Source organism: Pelodiscus sinensis, chromosome 4 (genome assembly GCF_049634645.1).
Source record: "Pelodiscus sinensis isolate JC-2024 chromosome 4, ASM4963464v1, whole genome shotgun sequence".
NCBI lineage: Eukaryota > Metazoa > Chordata > Testudines > Trionychidae > Pelodiscus > Pelodiscus sinensis.
In genome coordinates this window covers 87,958,017-87,980,730 of record NC_134714.1, presented here as the reverse complement: position 1 = coordinate 87,980,730, position 22,714 = coordinate 87,958,017, and the positions used below count along the sequence as shown (strand labels likewise).

Below are 22,714 nucleotides of genomic sequence, written 5' to 3'. Positions count from 1 at the left end.
TCTGGTTTATTTAAGTACACTGCTATATTTTTAATTTAAAAAAGAGATTCAGTGACAGACACCATGGTGCAATATATGGCTCCGTTGTGGGAAGTGGGGAGAAACATCCCGGCATTATGCTCTCATCAGAGTTATTTTTATATTGTGACTTGCCTAAAGGCTGGCTATCTATGACAAAGCTCTTTCACCTTATTTTAGAAAAACAAGTCTTAGCAAAAGAAAGAGCCAATAAATATATAAATAGCAATAGAGAATAAAATAAGGTTATTCAAGCCCTGACTTGTGGAAACAAAAAGTTTCTTGAATCACAAATGTTTGTACAGTATTTTACTTCAGTTCAGCACAACAGAGAAACAGAAAAGCTGGTTGCTAGAACTGTGATGCCCAACCTGTTCTGAAGCAGTAGCCACTATAGTGACTATTGCTATAACGAACTAGCCACACTCAACCGGCCAAATAGCCACATGTGGCTAGTGTGTAGGACACCCCGGTGCTAGACTCTGTTAGCTAGAGAGAGATCAGAAGAGGCCCTTGGTTGTCCTTATGAGGTGGTTTATGGTGGGAAAGAATTGAGGCAGAATCAGGAATTCTGGTTCAGGGGCAGATGATGTGTGGGTTGGTAGGGAACAGAACATTTTGCTGAGTAGTTAGTTCAATGCCAGCTGAGAAAGACTGGGAAATGGTCTGCGAAGGGAGGTCTCTGTTCGTGGTTTCAGTGGGAGCATTAGAGGTTTCTGTGTTTCTGGGATAAAAGTGTCAATGGTATTGGAAAAGCGACGAGGAGTCCTGTGGCACCTTATAGACTAACTGAAGTGTAGGAGCATAAGCTTTCGTGGGCAAAGACCCACTTCATCAGATGCATGTCATTTATGATGTTGGAGAGAGTCTCAGGAAGTCTCTGCATGGAGGAGTGTTCTTCGAGGCTAGAGAAAGGGAATCTGATAGAGGGAAGAGGGCCTGCTGCAGCAGGAGCAGGCAATTTTCACATGACTAACAAAAAGACAGGAAAATGGAAGCAGACAAAGTATGAAGGAGAAAGAATCACATGTACAAGTACAGAGCAAGTAGTGGAGTTGTGTCTGGGAGCCTGGCTGGACCGCCTGCATAACTTATAGAAACTGATAATGTGCCTGTAGTTTGTCTTAGAATTAAACAAAATCAGATGCAACTTTATTCTATCAAAATGGGCAAGTATCAATGACATTTATCTCTGGCCAAATAGCTCATTTATCACCGGATTTATTTAGCTAGTCCAATAAGGAAGCAGACCAATGTGAAAATGATAAAGTAAAACTTGTTGAATCATCATCTGGGATCAATGTAGCAAATGGGTCTTACTGTTGGACTATCCTGTGCTCTCCCCAGAGGTGAATGATGATTATTGTTGGAGAAACTGTATGATCTGACAAATTTTGTGAATTAAAAAGTGTTGCAGCAGCATTGGTGCTTAACTCATTTTGAAACTGTAAAGAGGTCACCCACAAGCGAAGGGGGAAAAGAGCTTTATCGAATAGAATCATAGTATGCAAATAAAATGTATAGAAATCCCACAAACACACCAACCCTGGGCACAACACATAGCTGAAAATCAGACCACTTATTTAGGCACCTACATATGGATTTAGGAACCCATTTAAGAATCTGCTGAAATATTTCTCCATTAAAAAGGTAGGTTTAATCTCAGTTTGAAATCAGACCCAGTTCTGTAGTCAATGATTTTAGAATGGCTACCATTTCTGGATTAGGACAAACTAATCCAAACGGAAGTTAGTAACAAAGTTAGTACTAAAAAAATGTGATACCAGTAAGTGAAAATTAGAGAAGGCACAACACAATACTCTTATGTTCTTTGTCGTCACTTACTTCACGGCACTTCAGCATGACCCTCTTCTGTTAACAGCAGTCATGGGAGCAAATAAAAATGACAAAATGGAATGACTAAAACACTGCAAAATAATATACAAAGCAAGAGATGATGTGAAGTTTGCTGACAAGCAATTGAGATGAATTGAAACTAATGAAAACACTGGTAATTCAAATAAAACTCACTGGTGGCTTGTATGTACAGAATAGTCACAAAACATCATGGTGTTGAGTTAAAGCTGTAATTACCCTATAATTAAATGTACTGATATTAACTATTCAGAACTCGCTACTGACTTTAACTCTGCCTTACCTGGTTGCGATAAAATTATATCCTTTTTCTCGGTAAATATTGTAAAACATTGAGACAGGTGAGAATGTACTTAAGATTGCAAATTCATTAAAAAAATCATGATACCAATACACTACCATTTTCTCCTCCCTTGAGGTGACAATCCTGCAAGCTGCGTAAGCACATTTGACTCCCATTGTTTTCAATGTGAGTTGAAGGCACTTAGCACCACATAGAATCAGGTCCACTGCTAACATCATAAAGTTCAAAACATTTTACAAAACAAACCAGATAAGAATTACACCCTGAGTAATTTATAATTATTTCTATCTAAAGCAATGTGATTTGGTAACAGTAGTGATTGTAACCTACAATACCCGTCATTACTATTTACTCCTTATTAGCATGTTGAATCAGTCTGGAGCAATTAAGGAAACTCAGGGTAAATGATGCCACTTCACCTTGGGGTCTTCTGCTGCTTTTTTCTTCCCCTTCAGAGCAGCTTGCTTTATTTGGTGTTAATCACACTGACATTATTCACTGGATCCTCTAGGTTGCACTGATCTTTATGTTGCTAGGCAACTACTTGGTTCACAGAGTACACACTAATCTGTTAACATGGTTAAAAAAACCCTGATTTATTCGCCTTTCTGTTTTGCTTTATCAGATCCATATAGAAATTTGTAGGGTTTAAAATGAATTTACAGAACTGCTAACAGTAGCTCCCAGCATTACAGGAAAATATAACTCCTTCAGTGCTATATTGAAGATTTATTTTTCCAAATAACTAATTTTTTTAAAACAGATTAACCAAAACTAAGATCCCTGGAACTGAATGTATCTAGCTACTATTACAATATCTTTTTTTATACTGGGAACAAATAGAACCTCCATGAATGAAGCCTAAGTGCTTTTTTGGGGGAGAAGGGGGGAGAAAGGGAGAGGACGAAAAGGGGGAGTAAGATCACCAGAACTGGGGTATAAGAACGTAGGTAACATAGGAAGATTATTAGGTAAACTCTATATAACATTTTGCAATTAGGACTGGTCTCTAGAATTGTCTGAACTAGATGATTGACAGGAACTAGGATTGGGGATGCTGTCCAGATTTGAATACAGATCAAATCTCTTCTCTGGTTAGATCTCTTCTTTTAGCAGTATAATTTAAGCAAGCGTGTCCTTTGAATTTCTCCTCATCTTTTTCCTCCACATCTTCCCACAAATTAGGTAATTCAGAGGACACCCAAATAGACTTTCTACCCAAATGATTCTATGTTAACATTTTCTGGCATCTTTATGTTCGGTACCTCATGATCACCAATTATTACTATAGTAAGGTATGAAGAAAGAAGTGTCCTTTCCTACTTGCTTAATAACTCAGTGTGTAATTCTGCTCATTACTGTACAATTACATCTCTATAGCCCTAATTTACCAGAATACACACACAGGTCATTATTTCATGGTTCTCTGACAAATGCTCACAAATTATCTATAATTCATCTATGATACCTGAAAATTTTAAATCAGCATCATGAAATGATAAAATCACCATGGATGAGCTACAGTTTAACTACAAAAGCATCATATAATTGGAAGTAAGGCTTGCAGTTAAAGCACGTACTGCTAGCTGCACAGAGATAATTTTTAGTAACATTTAGGAATGCTACATAGGCTGTAATTTTGTACATTTCACATGAACAAGGTATGGTTCAATTTCATCAGGCATCTGGTGCTCAGTGTTGTGAACAGAACCCAAACTAACCCCTGAAGCTGCTTCTTTTTAGATAGGCCTGCAAAAATGTTTATCGGTTTCCCTTTGGCAGAGCTAATTGAGCTGTTCCTTTCATTCAACAGGATTTTTGCATTTCTTAGGCAGGCCTCCTGACAGAATTGCCCAGCTGCTGGGAAAAGTGGGAGGGCCTGCCTTTGGGCCCCCAAAAGGAGTAGGGCCCAGGTCAGCACTGTCAGCCCTGTGCCCCAGCAGCAACGTAAAGGGATCACGGCCAGGGATCCCTGTAAGCTGTGTGCTTGTGCAGGCATGTAACTCTTTTCTGAGCCCTGGACAGAGGTTCAGAGCTGCCCACGCAGGCAGGGAACACAAGCTGATCAAGTGGGGAAGGAGCAGGGGTATGGGGCACTCGCCATATCATAGGAGCAGAAGCAGCAGCTGCTGCTTGCTACAAAGAGAGAAGCTGGATCCAGCCTCTACTCCAGAGCTGGGCAAAAAATGATCTGCGGGCCGGATCCCACCATGAGAGCCTCAGCCGGCTCCCTGCCTACCCCACACCACTCAGGAAAGCCAGGTGCAGGGCCATGAGTGTGTTTCTGAACACTGAGACCCTGGACGGAGGGGAGACAAACGCCTCATGTTGCTCCCGCCTCCCAGTAGCTATCATTGGCTGGTTTCGACCAATAGCAGCTGCCTGTTTGCAGGATAGGCAGCATGTGAAGTGTCCCTCCTCCCTCAGGTTCACAGCATTCAGTTTAGAGCAATAAACATGGCTCCTGCAGCTCCCCTAGGCACATTCAGGGGCTGGAAGGGAGAGACCCTGGCTAAGGAACCTGCTGGCTTGGAGACAGGTAACATCTCCCAGCCATAGCCTCTCTCTGGCACTCCAGCCCCTTCCTCCTCCTCTCCCCCCAATCCTGTGCCCTGCTTCCGCCCTCCTAAACCCATGTAACTCAAACCTTCTGCATCCCTGCTCCAGCCCCCCATACACCTTCCCAGACACTGCATCCCCTCCTGCACCCCTCCTCAGGTCACAACCCTCTCCCAGACCTTGCACCTCAATCTGCTATCCCTGGTCACAGCTCAATTCCCTACACCCCCTCCCACACCTCTGCCCAGGTCACAACCCCCTCCCAAACCCTGCACTTCCTCCCCCCTGTCTATTGCCCCAGGTCCTGTACTTCACCCAAACTTCCTCCCAGAATCCACACCCGAAGCTCCCTTCTGTACCCAACCTTCATCCCAGACCCCACACCTCCTCCATTAATATAATGGAAGAGTGCGGCCCTTGACCACTTACCAAATTCTTGGAGTGGTTCCCCATCAAAAATTATTGCCCACCCCTGTGTTAATGGCTTAAGGTAAGAAAGAAAAAAAGATTCTTTTAACAGATTTTTTTGAGTGTTGCAGATATCTAAAACTCAGATTTTAATGATTTTTTAAAAATCCTGTGTTACTAATTAACACATGGTAAACTTTCTATTGCATTAAGGCCAGATCTTTGCTATCTGGTACAGTTCTGGCTCTGAATCAGAAACAGCAAGTACTAGGTGTGATGCTAGCTGCTTTGTAGGATGAAACCTTATTTGTAAGTATTTTTGAAACAAGTATCTGTTAGAAAGGATAATGATACATGTACTCCAAGGTCTCAGAAGGGTAGCCGTGTTAGTCTAACTAAAAAAACCAACAATGGTCCTGTAGCACCTTAGATTAACAAAATACATATAAATAGTATCGTGAGCTTTTGTGGGCACAACTTCAGCCAAGGTGAGTGTTAATTTTCTTTTATTTGATTTCATATAGATAATCATAAGCATTGCTCCTTGTAAATTATCCCTTGTTTTAATATATTTTCTTCCACACATATGGATTTAAAATATATATTTATATCTATGTTTTTTGTTTGGACTAGTGGGTGCACATCCACACACGATCTTAATATTGATGTTGCACATAAGAAATTTCAACCCGCCCAAAAGAAAATTCAACCCGCCCAAGGATGCAAAATCTTAGAGGGAACACTGCTGCTCCAGTAGTGGCAGTGGCTACTTGGAGCCACGGGCTCTTTTAAATTGCTAGGCTCCAGGGCAGCTTCTCCTTTTGTAACCCTCCAGTGGAGACCCTGTGTAGGTAGTAAGTTTCATAGTTATTTTTATAATATTATGCAACGAGTAGTCCTGTGGCATCTTAAGGCACGTCTACACTAGGAAATTATTTCAGAATAACTTATTTTGCAATAACTATATCGAAAAATAGCATGTCCACACTACAGGGAAGTCTCCTGTTGAGTAAAATGTTGAGTCTCAAAATTAGTCTGAGGCAGGCTCCCTTAATGTGGGCATGCTAACTCAACTTAAGAGCCCCAGGAAGCACTGGGGAGTAATTACTTTGAATGACTCTGGGGAGTAGTTATTTTGAAATAGCAGCAGTGGAGCGTTCATACTACCTCTGTTTTGCAATAACTATTTCAAAATAAATGTTATTCATCATTGAAAGCAAGAGTTATTATTTTCAAACAGCCAGCCCCTTATTTTGAAACAACGGGCATGGTAGTATGGACACTTTGCTTGTTATTTCAAAATAAGGGGAGTTATTTTGAAACAACTCCCTAGTGTTGACTAGGGCTTGGAGACTAACAAAGAGAGAGGCAGCAACTCCTATCTTTAGTTTGCCTGATGCTTTTCTATATTAAAAAGAATTCTAATGCCTCAAGTGTTTGAAAACTTGTCAGGATGATTGTGCAAAGTATGCTGGAATTTAGTAAATAATTCTGTGTATCATGCACAAATGGAAAAAAGAATCTTCAACTATTCAGTCATAATTGGGACAGGACTAAAAGCAATGAAAATGTATTTGTCACTGAAGTCAGCATGTCTAACTGAATACACATGGGGTACAGCTTATCTGTTGAGTAAGGCAATATTGCTTTTACATAAGCAGTTTCTGGAGAAGATCTGCAGATTTAAAGTGTACAGTTCTATGCATTAGCACACAGGCTACGGCCAACTGCAAGTTAATGTTAGCATGGAGAACTATACACTCTCTCCACTCCCATGAGTTTGCCATTAGTATCTCCTCTCTCCTCCCCCCCCCCCCCCCCACATCCAGGAACTTGTCATCCATTCTTGCCCCCAGGCAGAGCACAGATGAAGCAAAGCAAAGAAAAAAAAAAGACTTAAGAGGTTCCAATCATGGTTCCACTGCCGTCACTGGCAAGGTTCTTCAGGAAGAGGAGAGGGGAAGAGTGGGTGGCTGGAGTAGAAGAGTGGATGCCTGGAGTAGAAAGGGGGGTGGGCATGAGGAAGGCAGGGGATCGAGAAAGTAATGTGTGAGAGTACAGAGGGGCATGAGGAGAACTGGGGTAAAGGATGGTGAGGGGGTGGGCACCAGGGATGAAGAGGGCAAGGGGGCAGGTATTGGGAAAGCAGGGACAGCGAGGGAAAGGGGAGGCACCAGGAGGGTGCAGGGGGTAAGGGAAGGTGCAGGTGCCAGGGGGATTGTGGGAGTGAAACAGAAGGACAGACATGGGGAGGGGAGGGGAATAAAGAGGAGAGAAGGGGTGGGCACCAGAGGACAGAGGCAGGGCAGATGGATAGAGGGAGGTGTTAGGAGAGGGAATGGGGAAGGGGAGCTAGAGGAGGAGGAGGGAAGGGCAGGTGCCAGGGTTAGAGAGGATGGGGAAGGAGACAGGTCCCAGGAGGGCTGAGGGGATTGAGAAGGGCAGGAGCCAGGACAGCAGAGGAGGGTGAGGGGTGGGGAACAGCAACAGGCACCAGGGGAGCAAATGGGTCGAGGGGAAAGTGGGAGACATGGCAGCAGAGGGGAAAAGGGAAAGGTTTATAATTTGGGTGCCATAGTGGCACACATCTGAACAAGCGCTCATGGCCTCAATCATAGGCGTGCGCAGCACATTTCAGTAGGGTGTGCACCCGAAGAATTTTTTTTAAATGTTCTTTGACCCCCATTAGCCATGCCCCTGACCCCTGTTAACTATGCCCTTGACCCCCATTGGCCACACCTCTGGAGGTAACACTCTTGGGGCAAGATGGACACATGACCAGAAGTAAAAGGTCTCATGTGGCCCCCCTCTAACGACTTTTCCCACTCTCCTCCTATCAATAGGAATTAGTTTGGCCCCCACCAAACCTCCCTTATGTAACTATCCTGAAGTTGCATTAACTCAATGTGTGACACATTAACTCAGAGGCAGAGAGGCTGGGGGAAGTGTTCCCTCTAAGAGTTTCCTCCCATGAGCAGAATGAATTTTGTGTGTGCACCAGTACTGAGTTCATGTGGCTTGTTTGGATGTGCCACTCTTATTAATAAATATCTTATAAACCGCTACCTTTTCCTTCTGCTGTCAAATCTCCCCTTGCTCCATCAGCTCCACTCATGCCTGCTGCCCCCCAACCCTTCACCCTCCTCTGCAATCCTGACTCCTGCCCTTCTCACTGTCCTCAGCCTTCCTGAGACCTGCCCCGCTCCACCATTCCTTCTCTCTCCCTGTGCCCACTCCACTGCTCCTGTAGTCCCACTCTGATCATGTGAGCTACCCCTCCTCATCCCCTCTCCTAACACCTCTCTCTACACACCTGCCCTGCCTCTCTCCTCTGGTGCTGGTCCCTCCACTGCAGGTGTCTGCCCTTCTGCTTCACCCCCAGAATCCCCTGGCACCTGCAACTTCCCTCAGCCCTGCACCTTCCTGTTGCCTCTCCCTTCCCCTTTGCCCTCTTTTTCCCTGATGCCCATCCTCTTACCACCCTCTTCCCCCATTCTCCTCATGCCCCTGTGCCCTCACACGTCTTGCTCCATCCCTGCCTTCCTCATGCCAACCCCTTCTTTCAAGCCTTCTCCCAGCACCTCTCCCCTCTAGCCCCCAGTGCCCTTCCCCTCTCCTCTCTCAGCATCACCCTGTCCCCCCTCCCACTGACACCTCCCCTCCTGCCCTTTTTCTCATTGTCTCCACTTGGCCCCCTGGCATTTGTCTCTCCTCCACCCTGTTCCTTGGTTGTAGTGAAATTAAAAGTCCTGATTATTTTAGAATAGGAAGGAATGACAAAGCATGTGACCTAGTTATTTGCCACATGATATTTTGGAACAAACAGGAATGTTCAGTTCCACTGTGATCTGGAAAAGAACAAATAGTTTAAGATATGAAAGAAATAAGATTAGGCATATAAAACCAGGTAAACTAGCTGTTTCAAGTGATTTTACGCAAAGAAAAGCACACTAAAAAAAACAACAACAACAACAACAAAAAACCAAACCCTGCATTCATGTAGGAAACAGAAAGAGACTACAAGGCCAGACTGTATTAGGTAATTTCCAGTTTTATGAGATCACCGAAGGAAGTAGCATTTCTGCTCCACTTTGGGAAAAGACCACCTACATTAAGCAGCCAAAATACGTTGGCCAATTTGTATAAATTTAATTGAATTTGTCTCTATTGTATTTAAGGCCTCTCAACTGCCCCCAAACAACTCAAGTTATGTTCTCTGTGTCAAGTACAACTGAAAGGCATTTCACTCTCCTGGAGATTTTACCCATATCTTCATTCTAGGAATGCTACATGATCTTTCATACCTTCCTTTATGGCCACCAGTTCAACAGCTTACATCCAATAGGAAAGAAAAAAATGTAACCACCACCCTTTGAGGTTTGAGAAAATGCTGCTCCCTAAATGACAGATCATTTAGTATTAAAAAGCCACACTTTCTATAATGCCAAACAAATCTCCCTGATGTACCCAATCAGTGGCAGCCATGCAGTGTTTCTTCACCTGGGACTACTGGCAGCTCAGCACAGTAATTCTAGAGGGAATAATTTCAGTAACTTCAATATATAGTAGCATTATATTTTTGCACAGAAGCTCCAAAAAAATGGATTTCCAAATGGCAGGTCAGATCAAGCAATTAATAACACATAGACAAAGATGAGCTAGCAGGTCAGCATCCACTCCTAATTCTGTATAATGCCAAACCTCTCCATATCACAAAGAGGATACTATGTTTTCTTATATAGGCCATGCCCAATTAGTCAAATCTCTTGTAAGATAGCAGTAACATCAGAAATCTGAAGGCAAAGAAATATGTTTTTATCCACATCTAGTCTGTAGCAGTATATACCGCTATACAGACACTGTGGCTTACCTATAGTTACTTTAGCAGGATATAAACACTTTTCCATTTACCTGCAAGCCTCTGCACATTCCTGACACCTAGAGTTATTGTACTCTTGTTTTTCCAGCTCATCCTTAAATGACAGTTTTCGCATTCAGTATAATACAATATACATTCAAGTGTACAAGGATATAGGATATCCTCATAAGACTTGTATAGGTATTCTTTGGAAACCAATTCCATAAAAAAATCCATGAGCTGCAAAAGGAGTGCTGATCTAGAAACTTTTCTAACTCCCTGAAATTTTCAGTAAACAAACATCTGCAATTGAAATATAAATAAAACCCTGAAAATCATAATTTACCAGGTGATTTACAAGGATATTACATACAGCGGTTATTTAAGCAACAGCTTTGTGGCAACATAATGTGATTTCAGTAAAGAAATTTCACGAAATTGCTTTGTGGTTCTTGTCTTGTCATACTATGAAGATTAAACGTAATATTACTGATTAACTTAGTTAGCTACCTGAATCAAATAATGCCATGCTGAGAGTGCGAAGTGAGACTAAGTGAAAACTGACATTTGATCATCCTCAATCAGTAAAGGAATTGAATAAAATGTCAATACAATTATAATTGTTGAGTAAAACCAGACTCCCTGAAAGGGCAAGAGGAGAAGGGGGAAATTGCCCTGGGGCCCAGCAATTCAAAGAGGCCCGAGGTTCCTGGCTGCCACCGTTCCTAATGTGCCTCAGGTCCTTTAAATCACCACAGAGCACTCTAGGCAGCTCTTAGGGGTGAGGGTGGAAAGGAGAAAGTATGCTGCCATGTAGGCGGCTCTGAGGGCTGGCTGCCCTCAGTCCTGCCCCTTCTGCAGGTGTGGAGCCACTTCCCCCAAAACTCTGAGAACTCCATTATATAAACAGTATTTTAAAAGAAAAGTTCATAAACATAGGCCTAAGTAATTCACAGAAAATAATAGATGCTGTGTCTCAAAGTGACAGAAATTGAGAGAACTGTTTGTAGGCAACCATCCTCAATTCAGATACTCCCATTAATTTTAGGTCTTGCTCTGTTTATATATAAACATATATTTTATAAGGAGCTTTCTTTAAAAAAATAATACAGTGTTGTTCAATATTTTGCCTTCAGTATTCTTTTGGGGCCTTTTCCTGCTCTCTCTCTCAGTAAAACTTGGTTTCAAGTCAATATAAATTCTGCTTCAGCTAGAAGCGCAAGATAGCATCGTCTTGGTGCTTGTCTGCACAGTGGGCTAAAGCAAGCACTACTGGGTGTGATTTCTAAACAACGCTGAAGTGTTGCACATTAGTTCATCTATGTAAACCTTACTGGTGCACAATAAAAGTTCCCTAGTACACCTTAACAAAGTCCTACATTAAAGGGCATTAGGGAACTTGTGCGCATCTGTAGAATCTGTGGACCAATTAACGTGCAACACATTAGTGCACTTTGCTGATTCATGTACACACGCCCTTCAGACTAGTAGTGACCACAAAACCAGAATTTAAAATGGAAACAAGTTAAAACCTTCCTGCTTTTGGTGTTTACCGAACTTTCCTTAAAGGAACTTCCAAGACGACCTAAAATTTCAATGTTAAAGGGGTGGCATTCTAGCAAAGGAAATTACTTTGGAGCTAACTGTAGCTGGTAGCTAGTAGGGATGTCAAATACTGTGTAACCCAGTGTTTCTTAAACTATGTTCCGTGACCAACTCGCAGATGTGCCGCAACCTCTTCTTTGTTTTTGTCTTTTTTGGTCTGACAATTTTTTTTTAAGAAAATTTTCATAGGTGTTCCACATAAAAAAAAATATTGTTTGGTGTTCCATGGTCTCAAAAAGTTTAAGAAACACTGGTGTAACCACCTTAAATCTTAGTGGTTACACAATTATTCAATAGTCCCTGGGGGTAAGGCCAGCAGCCAGTCCCACTCCTAGAGAGCCCCTGTCACTCCACACTGCTGCCCCTCTATCAGCAGGTGGGAGCTAGTTTGTGAGGGGAGCCAGTTTAAAAACTAGCTTCCTGTGCAGACCAGCTGCCTGACACTGCTTTGATACAGGGTGGCAGTAGCCCCTGTCTGTGGGGGGGCGGGGTCCGAGTTTCCTGTGGACAGAGGCTGGTCCAGCAGCAGCCCTTGTCCACTGGGGTGGCGGGGGGTCTGAGCTACCCCACAGACAGGGGCTGCTACTTAGGGTTGCCAGATGGTTTCAACAACAATACCAGATACACTTGACATTACATCACAATCTACATTACATCTTATTTAGAAAATACCGGACATTTATATTTTCTCAATTTGTTTCCCGAACAGAAAGCTCAAATACTGGACTGTCCGGTTCAAAACCGGACACCTGGCAACCCTACTGCTACTGCAGGCCAGCCTCTGTCCATAGGGAGCTCGGACCTCCCACGGACAGGGGCTGCTGTTGCGGACCAGCTTCTGTCCATATAGGCCCACGCTCAGCAGCAGCACTGGGGTGAGGAAGGACAGGTGTATTTGGTGCTCGGGGGGAGCCTGCTTCTAGCCAGTTCCTCATGGCACTGGTTTCCACACCTCAGGTCCTTGCTGCCTCTGATATAGCGGGGGGGGGGGGGGGAAGAGTGCATATAGTTGACAAAATTAACCGGTAAGCCCAACTTAGTGGTTAATCATGTAGTTGACTGCACGTTGACATCCCTAATTGCTAGGGGTGGCCTTATCAATGTTATTGTTTTTATAGAAAGCCTCAGAAAGCGGGCTCATTTTCCCATTGAAAATATACATTTTATCTTGGAAACTAGCAGAATAAGCAGGGGGAAAGCTGCCTATTATATAATATATTTATATTTTAGGCTGATCTTAAAATTATCAGCATTCTTATGGTGGAACCTGCTTATGTAAATCCTTAAAAGTATGCTCCTGTTTGGGAAACAGAGCAATTACATCTTGAAGGAAATATAGATCTAGTTTTAATTCTTTTAGTTGCATTTACCTTGTACTGAGACTTGCAGTTTTTGTTCCAGTAGGTGACTCCAACCCTTCTCCAGGCTTTGAGGATTTTTCTCTGTTCATTTGTTGTAGTATTGAGTTCAATTCACTAATAACATTAGCCTTTGGGCCTGAGAGAATTGGGCTTTTTACCTCAGTTACATCACCCCATAGTTTGGAGGTCCTTTGCTGTACAACTTTAGCCGTATTAGGCTGTGCACTGATCGGAGGTGGGGGTGGAGCAGGTGGAGGGATAAGAAAGCTATCTACAGTTTCTTCAATTAGAGCATCTTTATAAAGTGCATTGCTTTTGTTGATTATGGGCTTCATTTTTGGCTTTGGAGGTACTGGGGGTTTGTCCACCAGAAATGTTTGCCCATCTGCATAGACTGTACAAGTATCCAAATTCTCACCACCTTCAGAGGATAAGGTAGAGATGCTGGACACTGTTGAGATAGTGCTGGTTGTCTCTAAGTGATGGTCACTGCTAGATCGACTGTCTACCTCCTCAATCCCAGAGTCAGTGACATGATCAAAGCTTTCAGGGGGTGGCAAAAATGAGGCAGGCAAACAGTTTGAAAGACCCACTTGTTTTTTACTGTCTAAAGAATTTGTTGATTGGTTAGAATTAAATGAAGCAGATGTAGGTGTTCCATTTTTTCTTTGCTTAAGTAAGTCCGTTAGAGCAGAACCCGGAGCAGAACGGTCATCGGGGATATCAAAACTGTTAGCAAATTCTAAGGGAGGAGGTAATGGCTCAGTAAAAATAAATTCTTCATCAATATCAACAGATGCTAGAGGGGGTGGAGGGATGCGAAATGGCAATATGACAGGGTCATCAACAGAGCTAGCTGCTACAATAGTTTTGCAGGGAGATGCAGGTGGCTCAGGTGTAGCAGATACATTCAACCCACTTTCTGCTTCTTCACTATCTTCTGGCATCTCCGATGGAGAATTGTCTGTGATCATTTCCATTTCAACTCTCTTCTCATCATCTTCAAGGGTGTCTTCAGACTTTCCTGCATCCACAGTATGAACCATTAGCAAGCCAGCTGACTTTTGCTGTGAAGTATCCACAATATTTATTAGCATGTTTTTCTTTTCTTCATGCTTCTTCTCTTTCCCCATATCTGTTTCATATTTGTTTTCAGTCTCCTGCCTTCTCAGTGGGCCACGTGTATTTTGCCTGGTAACAGCCGTCACAGGAAATGTAGTTTCGATATTAGATCTTAGCTTTGTATCGATGTAAAGTGGTTTATTAAGGTCTGCTTTACCAATTTCTCCTTTGCCTGGGATCTGTTGCGTTTGTTCTTTCATGGCTCTATCTCTTGCAGAAAGTGCAAGTGCTAGAGGTGAGTTTGGATCTAATATCTTTCCTGTGAGCGGGTGAACATAATTATCTGGACTGGACACAATGGTCTGAGTTGCCACCATATTGTTTTCAGTAACTTTTTTTGTGGATGAAGAGTTTAATGTCCTTGCATCACTTTCACTGCTTGGTTCACTATTATTAAAAAGATTTTCAGATTCTCTAGGTGCCGGAATTGGAGAGGGTGACATAAGTTGCCTAAAACTATCTTCATTACTAAACATGCCCTCATCAGTAAATTTAGACTGCCTCAAACGTGGTGTTGGGGGCATCAGCCCAACATCCTCATCTCCCAAGTCTGTAGAAAGGAAAGCTGGAGAATTGCGCCTGGCTTCTAATCTCTTTTCCCTGTCCCTCACTGCTCCAGCAATGGCTGCTGCAAATGGACTGCTGACATTTAAATTATCATCAGGTCTGAGTTGTCCAGGCTGCTCTGAAGACTGAGGGTCAATCTCCATACTGCTTCCTTGGCTGCTTTTTCCACTACTGCTGGTAGATGGTTCTTTCACAATAATTGTTGGAATTGGAATAGAACAGATCTTTTCTGGACTATCCTCAACATTAGATTGTTTCACTAACATTCCCTTCCGCCTTGCTGGTTTGGCAGGCACATAAACTGCTTTGCTTGCTATCTTCCCAACTTCAGAATATGGGTTTTCTGGCATATGGCCCCTCTTGTTTCTGAAGTTTCCCTGCAATGCTGCATTCCTACTATACAAATCCTCAGAATCTAGAGAATAACGATCCAGTTCCCTTCTGTAATACATCCCTTTGTCCCTCATTATTGTTCCCATATTTTCAGATCTACCTGAAGAAAGCTTTGAACCTGAATTCTGATTAAATGCAGGTTTAATCGTTCCATAGCTTCTTGATGTTGGAGATTTGGGAGAGTTATAAAGGGAGGGAGAAGGTGGAGGTGGTGATGGGGGTAGAGACTGTGGTGGAGGAGGAATATCTTCAGAAGTGTCTGGCATGGATAGACTTCTGGTAAATTTCAACATAGGAGGAGCCAAAAATTGACGTTCTTCCTCTGTTATTCCTAACAAAAGAGAAAGAATAAAGGGAAAACTTTAAAAAAATTGCTCTTTACTTTAATCCAATGTTATTTCCACTAAAGATATGACCCGAAAGGAATGTCTACCCAGCCTGCAGGAGTGAGCCTCCCAGTCCAGGACAACAGATTTGGACTAGCAGGGATTATTGCCAGTGCTTAAAATTAGCCGTGTATACAGCTCTTGGAAATTGTGGCTGGGACTGGAGCTCAGGCTCTGAGGCTAGATCTATACTAGGGGATAAATTCAAGTTAGGTTTATTGCATAGCTGGAGTCAACGTATCTTAATTCAAACTTTGGCACAGTGGAAGGTCAAAGGGAGAAATGCTCCCGTTGACTTCCCTTCTCACGAGGAGGAGGAGGAGTACTGGCATTGATGGGGACACTCTTGGCATTCGATTTAGCGGGTCTTTACTAGACCCACTAAATTGAATGCCATAAGATTGACCTGTGGGTAAGTATAAACATGGCCAGAGGTCCATGCCTCCCCAGACTTCAGGGTCAGAGCAGCAACATCAAAATACTGTTTAGATCCCTATTTTTAGAGTACTGGGGTGAGCCCTAATAGCCCAAGTTTATTAACCTCAGCTGGGAGGCTTGCTTCTGTGGGCTATTTAGACATATCCCAAAAAGCTACAGCAATTTTGCATAGCATGAAGCATATCTGAAATAATAAAGCATGGCTGGCTTGTTGATTCTTGCTCATGAAAAATTCTCTAAATGTTGTCAAGTATCAGAGGGTAGCCTTCGAAGTGGGTCTTTGCCCATGAAAGCTTATGCTCCAATAAATCTGTTAGTCTATAAGATGCCACAGGACTCCTCGTCTCTAAATGTTCATTTTCCATAAAATCACATAGTAATATTAAACAGGAGTGACACAGCAACAAAACTAAACTGATCATAGGCAAATGTTTTTGCTTTATGTACCCTCAGGGACAATATATTTCTCTTCAAAAGAATGTGAAAGTATGAAAAAAGACAAACTATTCAAATGAACATTAAAGATTCTGTGTGAATGAGAGATAATTGCATAGAAGGGAATTTTCTCTGAAATATAGCAAGGAGGGAAGGAATTCTTATACAGAGAAACCATGCATATCTGCTTAAGCAATCTAAAACACACAAATTAATGGTATGCTTACACAGCAAGTACAATAGTAAAGCATTTCTGGGAATTTTGCCTGTATTGTTTTAGTAAAAGGATTATATAGAATGATATTACATACAAACTTAAAATGTTTGTTTTTATAACATTTTTCAAATGCAATTAAGTGACTTAGCAGTTTTCAAAAGAGTTTTAGGCACTTAGGACCTCTTAAGTCCCTTAGATGTTTTAGAGAATGTTACCCTCTATCTCAGAGGTTCTCAACCTATTACCATTGTCGGTTGCATATGCACCTCTTTGTTATGTACATACTACCTATATGGCCTTAAGGGTGTCATATGAGTGACAATTGTGCAGTTACTAAATCGCAAATGGTCCACAGGTTCAGAATCATTGCTCTATGTAATAAAAGTATTTTCTGAATTTGCTCAAAATGATAGGTATGCCATAAAACAACATTTGAAAATATTGTGGGTATTTTGTCGAATAGCTTTAACACAAGCACACTACTTATAATTAGTTCAGAAATACATTGAGTACAGTGGATCAGTTCTAACAGAAAATATACCAAACATGAAAAGTTTTTTTCCTTAGGGCATGTCTACACAGCAGGGCAAAAGTCAAATTAAGCTATACAACTTGAGCTACTTCAATTGAATTGCTTAAGTCAAAATAGCTTATTTTGGCTTTGGCGCTGTCTACACTGCAGGAATTCGAAGAAAGAACACACTTCCTTTGACTTCTCATACTCCTTGTGAAATGAGGGTTACAGGAGACAGAGTAAGAAGTCCTCCAGCTCGCCATTATTTCGAAATAATGACTTGCAGTGTAGACGTGCTCTTTGTTATTTCAGAATAACACTAGTTATTCTGAAATAACGCTGCTGTGTAGATGTACCCTCAGTGGAGAAAAAGGATAGTTTTGAATAAAAAGTGAGCTTATTTTTATCCATTTGGCCAGTTGAGTGCATACTACAGCTTGCATAGTATATGATGGCATTTTCATGTCAATAAAAACATCTAAACAACTCTTAGCTATAATGATTTACCAGAACAGCTCTTCCTCATTAGTTTTCTTTTCACTTTCAAACTTAAAGGACACTTTCCAAATTCATTATTACTCCATAACACTTGCCTAAAGTGAACAAAGCAAAACATGGAATTTGTACTAGTTTTCATGCAAACTGATTTGGTTCTTGAGATTTGGATCAGAACTAATTACTGACTCAAGTTGAAGAAAAATAAAATCAGCATGTTTTAAGCACGAACACAAGTTAATAAAAAGTGCCAAATTAATGCACATGTAGAATTTACATGAGAAAATTTTACCTATAGATTTTTGTCTTCTCATTGTACCCCGAGGTATACCTAGAAAAGGACCTTGAGGAGTCCCAGGTACAGTAGGTGGCATCACAGCAATACCCTGTCTATCATACATAGACTACAAAACAAAACAAAAATATTATGTACAAAAGAGTAAATTTGAAGGGATCACATGCAATCACATTTCTGTTTATTCCCCTCCCAAAGACATTGCCACAAACCGTACTGCTGTTCAAGTCACCCTGTACCTGCGTCGGTGTTCCAATATTTTGCCATGGGAGAGAGACCTTCGGTTTTCTAGATGTAGTGTGTTAATACTCTGAGTTCTAAATCTGCTCATATTACTCACATGAGTAGCCTCACTGATGCCAAATGGAATTATTTCTGAGTCAGAATTCGGTCTTACACTTATATTTTGATTTTATGAAGTTTAAGAGTTTAGACTGGGAAATTACGGTTTGATAGCATGGCTTACAATGATCACCAGGAACGACTGAATGGAATAGGATCTCAGCACTTCAGAAATACTTTGTTTTTTCTGAAAATATAACACAGATGTCTTCTTCAAGGGGTCTCATCATTGAATCACAAATATTTCAAGATCAAATAGGCAGAATTCGTTTCCTATCTAGGCTTTATTTTGGACCTGGATGCCTATTGGGTATTCATTATAGGCTGAGATGAGAGTTCTGCCAATGTGGCTACTTGTTTCTGGTTGCTTATAACTGCCAACTTTAACCATTTGGGATGAAGCTGTCTGATTTGGTCTAAAAATTATTTTAAGAAAGTTTCAGCTACTATGGTTCAGTTATTTTCAAGAACAATATTAGGGGAAAATACATTGTTTTGCCCATGTTTTAAAAAAATGTACAACTATATACATAGGAAGGCTCCAGGGTCTCCATAGTCTCTGAAAATCCACACAAATTTGGCCAAGTTCTCCAAAAACTGTAGTTTGCAGATGCTCATTAGACATTTGTTAGAGCTTGTTATAGAGATGGGAATGACTAGTTAACTATCTGATAAGCAAGCTAGTTGCCCCTCCCCCCCCTTGCTGTCTCTATCAGAAAGAGGCAGCAAGGGAGGGGATGACGCGGGGGTACTTCAAAGCAGCGATGCTGTGTGGTGTCTGGGGCCAGACCACGGGCTCCACATAGTGCTGCTGCTTTGATACAACGCATGCAACCCGGGACCAGCTGGGAGTCCCCAGGCTGCACACGGCATTTCAAAGCTGCAGTGCCCCAAATCCGTCGTTGCTAAGTAGGACTTTCCTTGCAATTGCTTCTTCCTGCTGCTCAAGGCCTATTATGGCATCTGATATGGAACCTGAGAGCAGGAATACTGTTTTTCAGTGTTAATGCTCCCCCTGCTGGCACCCAGGCAGTGTTGAGAAGGAGGAAATGGTGTTACAGGAGCCATAATGAGGAGAGGAGCTAAGGGACTTCAGAGGCGGAACAGGGACAGGAACAGGATGGGTTGGGCAAGTACAGCAGAGCAGAAAGGGCCAGAAAAAGAGAGTAGGATTTTTAGCTATAATTATACAATAAATTGACAATTAAAATGGAGCAGGAAGTGGGACAGTTAAAAGTAAAAATACATCAGGTGGGTATTATCAAACTGATGAAGCTGAGCCTGAAAGCCGAACATAGCTTATTTTCTATTCAATATGAAATATATGCAGGACAGGAGAAATTACTCCCTTGTAAAACAGATGATGGGCACAGCTCAGAATGTGGAATAATCACTAGTCTTCCGCACTGGTATTTAGCCCACTCCTAAAGCCACCCCTGATCTTCAAGAGATAAAGCTCCTTATTCTTCCCTACGCTTTCAGTGGGCCGGGGTTCTTGGCACTTGGTATATTCACCTTGTGGCCAGATGCAAAATTAATAGAACTATAGTTTTGCAAAATTGTAATGACAGGGAATCTAGGGCCAGACAGACTGTAAAGATACACTACATTTTATTCCTGGCAGGAGAGGTGCACATTGAAGAGGGTCTCAAGTCCCAGCTGACTCCTGTCTCCAGGGCTATGTCTACACTGCGCTAGTTTTGCGCAAGAAATATGCAAATGAGGCTAAGTGTGGAATATCGCTGAGCCCCATTTGCATAATTAATGAGCGGTTGCTTTTTGCGCAAGAGGCTTTTGTGCAAAAAGGAGCCATCTACATGGCTCCTTCTTGCGCAAAAACCCCTCTTGTGAAAGAGCCGTTCTTCCGCATTTTTTCAGGAGACTCGGCAATATTCCACGCTTAGCCTCATTCGCATATTTCTTGCGCAAAACCAGCTCAGTATAGACATAGCCCAAGTGAAGGGAAGGCCCGTCCCAGGAGCAGCCAGGCAACCACCACTGGCTCTCTCAGGGCTTGAGCTGCCATCAGCTGAAGGTAGAGAAGTGGGGTGGGTCCAGCCAGCCCTTCCCGGCACAGTGGAGCCTTAGGACTCAGTCTCTTTATGGAGCAGAGTTCACCAGATGAACCACCCTACTTAAGACACACAAGTTGGCACCTTCCTCTCTGCTGTAGAGAACAACTGCAGTGTTGCTTCCGCTTTATCTGCTTTAACTTGACTCCTGTAAGGTGGTTCTGGAGAGATTTTGAGGATCATTTGTGGATCCCCAAGCCTTTGAGGAGAAAGGAATAAGGGGCTGTATGATTTTTAGGGATCAGGAGCTGGGCTATGTTAGCATGGTAGTTGAGTGCCTTTCCAAAAAAATTTTGGTCAGCAACTCACTAGAAGACATTGCTGCTTATCCTCACTTTGCATCCCCTGATCTGTCTAACAATGTACAAATTGTCCTTCAAGTGTCTCAAAGATTTGTGGATTGTACCCTCATAACGCTATTTTGAGGTATGGAAAAACTTTTACTCTGGTTTTATAGATGCAGAACATTGGAAGGGGGATATGAGGGCTCACACTGTCAAAAATATTTCAGCACCTAACTCCTTGAGGATCTAAGCCTAAGTGTCTGGCGTATGTGCCTCATCCTTCCTACTTATAGACAACACAAGTCTATTTATTTTCTACAATAATGCTGATATAATTCAGAACACTCTGGGATTTCTTCCTCTGCAACTGAGAAGTGAAGTGTACGAAAAAGGATCAGTGCTTTTTCAGTAGGAAATAAATACAGCTAGACCTTAAGGAAAACATTTATTTTTTTCCGTCATATTAGATCGTACATTCAGTGGAAGCAAACTCAAATCTGAGGGTGTCACATTTGGAACTAGAAGTGTAATTCCCAGATATAGGGGATATACCATGCTAGCTTTGATCAACCTAGTGCACTAAAAATTGAGTGTAGCCACAGCAGCATGAGCTGCACTAGCTGCCCCAAGTATTTTTAGGGCATTAACTCAATCAGAGTTAGCATCAGTGTTCCCTCTAAGATTTTCCATCCATGAGCAGAGTGAGTTTTGTCTTGTGCACAAACCTCTCCCTTTTCCCCTCTGCTATCAATGTCTCATTTTCCCCCCTACCCCTCTTCTTCCTGGGTGACTGCTGCTGCCTCCACTCCTCACCTTCCGCTGCTGCCCTGACTCCTGCCCTTCTCACTCCCCTCAGCCCTCCTGGGACCGGTCCTGCTCCCCACCCTCTCTCACCCCTACACTGTCCCTTCCCTCATCCTCCTCTAGCTTCCCTCCCCATTCCCTCTCCTAACACCTCACCACCTGCCTTGCCTCCCTCCTCTGGTTCCTGTCTCTTCCATCCCCTCCTCTCCCTCTGTTTCACCCCCACAACCTCCTGGCACCTGCACCTTCCCTTACCCCCTGCACCCTCCTGGTGCCTCGTCCTTCCCTCACTGTCCCTGCCTTCCCAACACCTGCCCCCCTTGCCCTTTTCCTTTCTGGTGCCACCCCATCACCACCCTCTGTCTCAGTTCTCCTCATGCCCCTTTGCACCCTCACATGTGACTTGCTTCATTCCCCGCCTTCCTCATGCCCACCCTTCCTTTCCGCTCCTCCCTCATCTGTCAGCACTCACTCCTCCCCCCTCCACTTCCTTCCTCTTGCTCCCATTGCCCTTCCCCTTTCCTCTCCAAGCATCATGCTATCCTCTCCCCAATTCCACCTCCCAACACCTTCCCATCTCCTCCACTCCTCCTGCCCTTTCCCCTCACTGTCTCCTCTTGGCCCCTGGCATTTGTGTCTCCTCCACCCTCCCCCTTGGTGCATTCCCCTTTCTTCTCCTGCCCTGGCTCCCTCCTCTCTGCTCAGCACAAGCCCCTTCCTCTGGTCATCCATCTTCCTCTTAGTTCTCCTCCTGGCCTCTTCCCTCACCTTTTACCGTCCTGACACCTGCACCTGCTGAGTGTCAGGACTGGAGCCAGGGCCATGATGCTATTTTTAGTACCTCAATCCCAGCCCCAGCAGCCACCACACATCCGTGGCCCTAGCTGCTCCCAGGGGCCGGGCTGCATGGTGGGTGGCTGCCCCATATGCCGGGTGCTCTTTTTAGTACCATGGCCCAGGCTCCAGCTCCTGCCACGTGGGCCATGTAGTGGCTGCCCAGCTGCTCCTGGGGTGGGGCAGCCACACACCATGCGACCCCCACCCCCAGGAGCAGCTGTGGCTGTGCATTTTTGCTGAGGGCGTGGGCAGGACTGAAGTTCTTGAAGCGCTGCCATGCACCTTACAGGGAACCCTCGCTAGCATGGGTGTTTCTTCTTGACCTAGGAATTATACAACCTGTCTGTATTTTTCCAAAATATAGAGTTTCAGTCTTTAGGTTTTTTTATAGTGTTATTGCTGTGTCCCCCCCTTATAAATTATTCAACCTTGTCTAGTCAAAACGAAAACAATGTTGTTGGGAGTAAATAAACCCAATAGCGTGACAAAGGTTCATGTTAGGTATATTGTCAATGGCCAAGCTTA

At 43.1% G+C, this 22,714-nt stretch overlaps 1 protein-coding gene across 12 annotated transcripts in view; it reads right to left on the bottom strand.

The window, feature by feature from the left end:
- SHANK2 (SH3 and multiple ankyrin repeat domains 2) overlaps positions 1-22,714 on the bottom strand; it is a 690,873-nt gene that overhangs the window by 7,441 nt on the left and 660,718 nt on the right. For 10 of the 12 annotated variants that reach the window (XM_075927697.1, XM_075927691.1, XM_075927688.1 and 7 more), the window contains 2 exons: positions 17,848-17,959; positions 12,998-15,401 (listed from right to left, as the gene is read on the bottom strand). In XM_075927697.1, the coding sequence (XP_075783812.1) occupies positions 12,998-15,401; positions 17,848-17,959 (2,516 nt within the window). Of the gene's footprint in view, positions 1-1,863; positions 1,947-12,997; positions 15,402-17,847; positions 17,960-22,714 lie in introns of all 12 variants that reach the window. The other 2 variants (XM_075927699.1, XM_075927698.1) reach the window with 2 other exon arrangements.